At 39.3% G+C, this 8,564-nt stretch overlaps 1 protein-coding gene across 1 annotated transcript in view; it reads right to left on the reverse strand.

The window, feature by feature from the left end:
- Nucleotides 1-631: 631 nt before the first annotated feature.
- Nucleotides 632-8,564, reverse strand: part of LOC107716199 (cyclic AMP-dependent transcription factor ATF-7-like) — a 26,657-nt gene continuing 18,724 nt past the window's right edge. Inside the window, exons 4-12 of the mRNA XM_016522568.1 lie at nucleotides 6,444-6,574; nucleotides 6,079-6,243; nucleotides 5,133-5,290; nucleotides 4,762-4,855; nucleotides 3,448-3,567; nucleotides 2,673-2,822; nucleotides 2,327-2,515; nucleotides 1,159-1,264; nucleotides 632-1,085 (exon numbers count right to left, since the gene is read on the reverse strand). Coding sequence (XP_016378054.1) covers nucleotides 850-1,085; nucleotides 1,159-1,264; nucleotides 2,327-2,515; nucleotides 2,673-2,822; nucleotides 3,448-3,567; nucleotides 4,762-4,855; nucleotides 5,133-5,290; nucleotides 6,079-6,243; nucleotides 6,444-6,574 — 1,349 coding nt within the window. The 3' untranslated portion in view covers nucleotides 632-849. The remainder of the gene's footprint in view (nucleotides 1,086-1,158; nucleotides 1,265-2,326; nucleotides 2,516-2,672; nucleotides 2,823-3,447; nucleotides 3,568-4,761; nucleotides 4,856-5,132; nucleotides 5,291-6,078; nucleotides 6,244-6,443; nucleotides 6,575-8,564) is intronic.

The raw sequence follows: 8,564 nt of genomic DNA on the forward strand, positions 1-8,564 counted from the left end.
AATCCAGAAAAAACACATTATATAAAGGTTAGAAATTGATTTGCATTTCAGTGAGTTACATTGAGGGGCAAATGGACGGAGCCATGTACTGTAAAAATCTTGGACGAGAACCTCCTTCCCTCAGCCAGAACACTGAAGATGGGTCACGGATGGGTCTTCCAGCATGACAATGACCCGAAACATACCGCCAAGGCAACAAAGGAGTGGCTCAAGAAGAAGCACATTAAGGTCATGGAGTGGCCTAGCCAGTCTCCAGAGCTCAATCCTATAGAAAATCTGTGGAGGGAGCTGAAACTTTGAGTTGACAAATGACAGTCAAGAAACCTTAAGGATTTAGAGAGGATCTGTAAAGAGGAGTGGATCAAAATCCCTACTGAGATGTGTGCAAACCTGATGACCAGCTACAAAAAACATCTTACCTCTGTTCTCGCAAACAAGGGTTTCTGCACTAAGTACTAAGTCATGTTTTGCTTGGGGATCAAATACTTATTTCACTCACTGAAATCCAAATCAATTTCTAACCTTTATATAATGTGTTTTTTCTGGATTTTTTGGTTGGTATTCTGTCTCTATACGTTAAAATAAACCAACCGTAAAAATTACAGACCCTTAATTTCTTTGTAAGTGGGCAAACGTACAAAATCAGCAGGGGATCAAATAAATATTTTCCCCACTGTATGTGTACACAGTCCCAGTTTCATTCCCAGAATGCAGCTGATCTCCAGGCCAGAGCTTGATGGCATGAGAGGGAACCAGACTGAAGAATGGGAACAGAGTTCATTCTCCTCTCACAGATCTGCCCCTCTCCCGGGATGCGGAGAGTCCCAGGCAGACAGTTAGCTGCGCTCATCATCTGCTGGATGGGTGAGACTGTGTGGCCATGATGATGTGCGACGGTCTGCCGCTCTCCCCCCGCTGGCTGCCCATCCCCGCCAGCACTGACATGGCCACCGCCTCGGCCGCGGCGCGGGAGCTCAGACCGTTGGGCCCTACTGCAGATGAGGGGCTGGGGACCAGAGAGCTGTGCTGAATGACCGGTGCCGGGGAGCCCGTGGGCTCAGATGTCTCTTTCATGTGCTCCTCTCCTGAGAGACATAAAAAAATGAAGGTTTGATCCTGCAGATGCAAGTGAAAGACCTCAATGTGAGCTCCACTCACCCAAGTAGACAGCTTTCTTCTGGCGGTTGGTGACGGGACAGTCTTTATGGGCTAACAGCAACTGCTTTAGATGAGCAACTTCATTTCGTAGATGAGACACCTCGTTCTTGTACAGATACAAATACAGGAAAAAAAAGGTGTGATCATCACACTTGGACAAAAACTAGCTGACAACAAAATACTTGCAAACACATTTGTATCTACTAAATTTCAAAGTACAATGCCAAACCATCAATGCACACAACAAAACCAATGAAGAAAAAAAAACATAACAGTACACATGATAAAAATAAAAAATAAAATAAGGCCAGTAATGGTAAAACAATTTAATAAATAAATACATACATACATTTTTTTAATAAAAATAAGGGCAATAATTGTAAAAATGTATGTAAAATAATTTTATTTAAATGTAAAATAAACAAAAATAAAAAAACAAAATGAAATAAAATAAAATAAAAACAAACAAATACATAAATTAAAAGTATATATTAAAATGTTTTATTCTTATAATAAATTATTATTACAAATATGGTTATTATTAATAGTGTCAATGATAAAGTCAATTTCAAATAATGGCAATACTTGTAATAAAATAAATTATCTAGTCTCAGGCTATGTTTGGAATGAGATACTAGCAATACTGCAGTATATGTAAAGATATTAATAACCAGTATGTGAAACAGTATGCAGTATGTTTGCAATAAAGTTAAACATTTCAGAGCATGTTATGCGACATGTTTGTTACATGATCTTGTAACATTACATATTTACATCTTGGTGAGTGACATCCAGTTATGTGGGAAATAAATAGCCTTTTTTGCCATCTTTTGTGCAATTTTGCGCAAACAAAATCTATCTTAACTTTTGCCACACAAAAGTAACATAACATCACAGTTTACATTGCTTTTGGTTCAATCTTGACTCTTTAGATAGAAATTATGGACAAATGCACTGCATCATGGGATACAGAATCCCACACAGTATGCTCCGATTGCATAAAATCTGGGTTTTCCATGCACTGCATACAAAAATTTACATACTGTCAAAATTTTGAAAGACACAGAGGAACCACGTCACACATTTCTCAAGATGTTATAAGCAATATATCAGTGCTCATTCACATTTTAGATGAAAAAAAGTCAGAAAATCTTTCGCACACACTAACCGACAGCGAGACGTTGAAGGAGGTGAGTTCTTCAGCCTTCTTCTCCAGAGAGTTGACCCATATCTTGCGTTTCTGTCTGCAACGAGAAGCTGCTGCCCGGTTCCGCTCCAGGAAGCGCTGCCTCCTCTCATCAGGGTCATCATCAGTCGTCCTCCGCCTGCGACCTCCGGTGGGCTGAGCGGGTGACACCTGAACACAGCAGGGCAGAGTAAACAAGGATGTTTACTGCGCAATGCCACAGCAAAGTGAAAGATTGCTCCCTGACAAACATGAAGGCATCTGTTCAGGCATCTGTTGTATATTTAATGTTTGCACTCGACAATTCGAGTGTAAAAACACGCGATACCTGTGGCTGAGCAGGGGATGGGGCATCTGGATGCTGGACCAGCAGCTGGCTTTGCTCCACCCTCTGAGGGACCATCGCACTGGACCCCATCGCCACACCAAGACAACCCTGAGCCACGGGCATCTGCTGAGATAATGCTGCCTTCAACCTCTGGGAATAACAACAAATACACCATGGTAATGTGGCACAGATTGGCATTCTGAAGTCATTTCATAAAACTGAACCGTAACTCAGAGAGAGAAATCATGTGACCGAAAGGAAATAAACGTGTGAACTTCTGCATATTATTATTTCTATGGGTCGGGATGGTCATCTAGATTTAACTTATGACTTAAGCAAACATCTCGTAAGAAACCAAGAAATGTACTGCTATTTATTAATAATAAAGAAAACATAAACATAGCAATTTTTCTAGTGTTATTTTAGTATTATTTATTAATAATCTGAATTAGCTATTATAAATGACTATTATATATTACTAAATGAGCCAAACTATACAGACTGACTAGTCGTTAAACCACCCACAAACTACTCTATTATGAAAATAGGCATTTTTTGCATATGCCTGTATAATAAGTGTATTTGAAATACAGACTGTTAATTACAGAGCTGCTTTGTCCGAACAGCCTGTGTTTGTTTGTTGTGAAAACTATCACCCATGTGATGTGCTGGATAAAGACTTTCAACATGGGAACACTAAGAGAAAGCTATGCATCCGAGCATTCAGCAAAATGATCCACAGGCTGGATTAGGAAGAAAACAGATTTGCCCTCACCATCTTTGCCTCATTGTGGGGGTTATAACCAGAGGGTGAAGACGAGCCGCTGCTGCTGCCCCCTAGTGGAGGGCCGGGTATTCCTGGAATGTTGGGCACCATACACAGGGGCCTCGCCAGCTACACCACAGGGACAAAATGCAAAACATATCATGAGGCAAATTATGAATGACTCCAAAGATCAGAAATAACTGCTCACATGAACACCATTTTAAAAGAGAAGTGGGTCATTTTTTTGCTACAAGTGACACTGCTGAAACAAGGGGGCGTTGTATGACATTTAACATTGGAAAAATATTACACACTTTGCCTTTAAAATTGAATCACAGAATAGTCCCTTTAAGGTAAGTCACGAGAATCTATTTTCTAAGTAATGGGTACTCAAGTTCAGCTCCGGTCTACTTGAATGTGATTGAAGGACTGAAATCGCCAACTGTTTGTCAGGATTACATTTCAATAATATATTTCAAATCAACAAAGTTTGCTTCTTTAAGTCAAATTATGCTAATACAAGGCATTTTACAGACTCCTTGATGCAAAGATGATACAAAGGACCTCTTCCACAAATTATAAAGGCTGATATATACTGTGTGAGAAAAAATGGTGTGATGAAAAGACAAACTTTTGTTTAAAAATTAAATAATTAATAATATTGTTAAAATTATTTAAATATTAAAATAAATTATTTAAATATTATCTGGAAAATATTAGTATTTATTTAAAAAAATCTAAATAATTTTAGTTACTGTGAAGTTTTCCTAAGTCTTATTTTAGTATTATTTATATACTATTATATTAGTTATTAATATATTTAGAATTTATTTTTAAATTTCCAGTTTTCATTTAAATTTTAGTTTTAGTAAATTTGTTTTGTGCTTTGTCATTTTATCAGTTCTATTTAGTGTTATATTCTATTTAGCTTTATTTTTATTAAAATAAAAAACTAATTTTGTTTTATTTCTAGGAAATCTTGGTACTTTAACTAAAAGTTATTTTATTTCAGTTAGTCACCAAGAGAACATTTCAAGGCAACAGTTCTTTAAGTATTTTTTCGTGTAATATTTATATTTGGCTTGATTTCAGCTTTATTCAATTTTTAAAAAAAATGTAATAGCTTTAGTTTTAACTAACAATAACAATGAATTTTCCACAGACCTCCCAGTACCACCTTGCAGACCCCAGTTTGAAAATCAGTTTTACAGTAAACAAAAAGTCGACTGTCACAAACTCTTCCATTCTTTTTCCTTTGAGTGGGCCATCTCTTTGTACTCCATATATTAATATTCCATACTCAGAGATACACTTCACACTTACAGATATTACAGAGGGCATCTGCATAGGGCCTGGAAGAACAGGAACTGTTTGACCATTGGGAAGCATCATCATTGGGTACGGCACTGTGGGAGATCTAAAACAGAAGTAGAGAAATTTCCAGTTTGCACAAGCAGCAATAGCAGAAAGCAATGCACAGACTGAAATTCTGCTCTCTTCCTGTCCACTACCTGACCAAACATTCGTTGAACGTCAAGTATAGCATAAATGAGCCAGCTTCCCACGGTTTCCTAAGAATTACTACAACACCAACTTATAGCAGCACAGTGAGTCATATAGAAATGAGTCACAGAGAATAAGCTGACGGCCCAAAACAACGGCTCCACAGTGATAGGCTGTGGTTGTACTCTTACCCCAGTGTGCGGTTGGATGGTGGGGTGTGTGTGATGACAGAGGTAGGGGAGGGCATGGTGGGCTGCAGGCCGTCATAACCCAGGTGCAGTGGGAGGTAGCCAGGACGCACTATGGCAGGGGTGGGAGCCGAACTGACGGCAGGCTTTGAAGGAGAATACTGTAAGAAAGATAATCAGCCAGCTAAGCACAAAATAATTCAAAAATCAACACTGGTTGCATCCAGTCATCCAGTCACGACTGTTTGTTTAGTGATGCAACACATCTAGTTCAGTTACTGCTAAATACGTAGTTTAGTGAAATGGTACAATTATGGTCTCTACAGTGGCCACTTTGAATGTGTGCTAGCATACCTTACAATTATCCATTTTATCTATTTTATATTCTAAGTATTCTACAAAAAGTCTTCAGATCACTAGTGATAATGCTTAAATTTTTAATTTTTTTAATTTTTATTTTTTTTATTTATTGTATTTTAATTAATTAAATAAATAAATTATTTGGATAATTTAATAAATGCTTGAAAATAATCATTACAAAATCATGTATAATAATTTTCCATTCATTATTAATTAACTATTAAATGAAATAAATTATTTTAACTTGTTTTATAATTATTTTTTATTACAAATGATAATTTTAACATACCAATAGAAGCAAAAAGCTCAATGTAAAAATGTATATGAATTTCATAATGTCTTAGTATTTGATTTGTCCTCCTTTTGCAGAACTCAAGCTCTGGTTATAAAAACCTGATTATCATGTTCTCCATGATTTGAGAATGATCTAAAGAGTATCTTGTGCTTCAGTGGAAGTACATCTGACTGTCTGTACAAAAAGTCACACGATCAATGTCAGAATCATGTTTCAAAATCCTAACATTTTAGGTATTAGGTATTTTTAGTATTTGGTTTTGCTCTAGCAGTCTGGTTTGCATAAAGCATGTACCTTTCCTCTGCTTAAGGCCTCTTTGCTGCTATCTGACATGCTGGAGATGGAGTCAGGGCTGGTAGGCGGAGAGGAGTCCACCTCCACGGGGTCCTCCTCTTTCACCTTAATGTCTGAAGGCGTTTGCAAACTCATATCAAGTGCTCCTGAATTAGGAGCAGGCAACTACATGGAAAACAAGAAAGACAAATGAAGAATGTGACAGACAGAGAGAGAGAGAGACGAGACGGTGCTACACATGAGAACTGATAGGGAACTCTGCAGTCCATAAATCTGAGTTTCTGGCAGCAGGCAGCCCGAGCTCCTCATGTTTGGAGCACGTCTGACTGTTTGACTGAATCCCTCCACCCAGTCCCATAGCTCACCGGGTTCTTGGCCCTCTTGTCCTCATCTTCCTGGGCCTTAGGGAACTCCTGCTCGAACGTGCTTGCCAGCTCATTGAACAAGCCCACCTCTTCACAGTTTTTCAGGAAACGAGTGGGAGTCGGCGTCTGGTCTGGAGTAGAGGGCGAGAAACAGAGAGATCTCATTGTTTCCTTATGCAAGACGGCCCCAAGGACAATATAAACTGTGCCACGCAGCTAAACGGCTGTACCAGTACAAAGCAAATCTGCTTGCGATTTAACATGATAAATCTTGGAGAGTCCAAGTCTGTTATTACATTTGTGTTTTTTCCCAAGGGTTTAATGTGACAAAAAAACATCATGTTGTGAATTGTCCCCCTTAAAATTACTACCTTAAGGGTACTTCACTTCACTCCACAGCTATAAAGTAATGATATCGAATTACACTGTTAAATCTCTGTACTATTTGTTTTGTCAGTGCCATTGAAACAAGCATTCCAGGTTACCATTACCCACAAAAGAAGTGACAAAAAACATGGACATAAATATGGGGATGGATGCTAGGGACATGCACCTACCAAAGACAAATTAAAGGGGTCATATGATGTTGCTAAAAAGAACATTATTTTGTGTATTTGGTGTAATGAAATGTGTTTATGCGGTTTAAGGTTAAAAAAACAATTATTTTCCACATACTGTACATTATTGTTTCTCCTCTATGCCCCGCGTTCTGAAACGCGTAGTTTTTTTACAAAGCTCATCGGTCTGAAAAGCAAGGTGGGCTGTGATTGGCCAGCTATCCAGTGCGTTGTGATTGGCCGAATACCTCAAGCACATGACGGAAATGTTACGCCCCTTACCATATTGTGATGCCCTGTCCGGCCGGAGCGACGAGACAAAAACATTAAAACCCATTATAAACGAGGCATTTGTGGCATCCAGTGGGGACATAATTACGGATTATAATGACTTAAGCCTCGTACACACTGGGACGATTATCGCGCACGCTTATCGCTGACGTTTTTTGACGCGTCTTTTGTGTTCATTTTGTGTCAATTTCTCTCCATAACAGCTCCCTCTTATCGAGATTTTTGTAGTCGCTGTCGCGTTTGTCATAAAGCTCTTTGTGTTCAGACACCAATGAGACCAGCAGCTCTATCGCACGCGATATTCGTCCCGGTGTGAACAAGCCTTTATACTGTCTTTTTACGAGTTGCGCTGCATCGCGCCGCGTAAACATAAAACCATGTCTGCATTTGTGATCGGAGAAATGACAAACAACAAGCGCTACTCTACACTGCTCAAAACTCGCGTTTGAATGGAAGGACAAACAAAGTAGTTTTGCTTTCACAATGAAACACACGGCGGGCTAGCGTGAGCGGCGGCCGGAGGCCTAGAGTGAGCGGAGGCCAGCTTAAGTGAGCGGAGGCATGTGGGGGCATGTTAGAACGAGCTGTTTTAGGTAGGCGTGGTTGTCTTCATATAATGGACTTAAATAGTGGCCAGTGGGCTGAAGGTCCAAATTGCAGTTTCAATGCAGCTTCAAAGGGCTCTACACGATCCCAGCCGAGGAATAGGGCTCTTATCTAGTGAAACAATCGGTCATTTTCTTAAAAAAATTTAAATGTATATACTTTTTAACCACAGATGCTCGTCTTGCACTATCTCGACCACACGCATTACGTAGTCACGTTGGAAAGGTCACGTGTGACGTAGGAGGAAGTACCGACCCAGCGTTTACAAAGCGAACATGCAAAGAAAGCCCAACGCCCTTTACAAAAACAATGATGTCGGACGATTTTGAAGTTGGAGGAGAAAATGAGATGGAGTTTTTCACCCTACCCTAACTTTTTGAACCGGAGTACGCAGACGAAGTGTTAACCGTGCGTGACCTTTCCAACATGATTACGTAATGCGTGAATTTGCGGACGCACATCGTGGAGCTAGTGCAAGACGAGCATTTGTGCTTAAAAAGTATTTTTATTTTTATTTTTTTAAGAAAATGACCGATCGTTTCACTAGATAAGAGCCCTATTCCTCAGCTGGGATCATGTAGAGCCCTTTGAAGCTGCATTGAAACTGCAATTTGGACCTTCAGCCCATTGGCCACCATTTAAGTCTATTATATGGAGAAAAATCCTG

Source organism: Sinocyclocheilus rhinocerous, unplaced genomic scaffold (assembly GCF_001515625.1).
Source record: "Sinocyclocheilus rhinocerous isolate Xijiao unplaced genomic scaffold, SAMN03320098_v1.1 scaffold148, whole genome shotgun sequence".
Lineage (NCBI taxonomy): Eukaryota > Metazoa > Chordata > Actinopteri > Cypriniformes > Cyprinidae > Sinocyclocheilus > Sinocyclocheilus rhinocerous.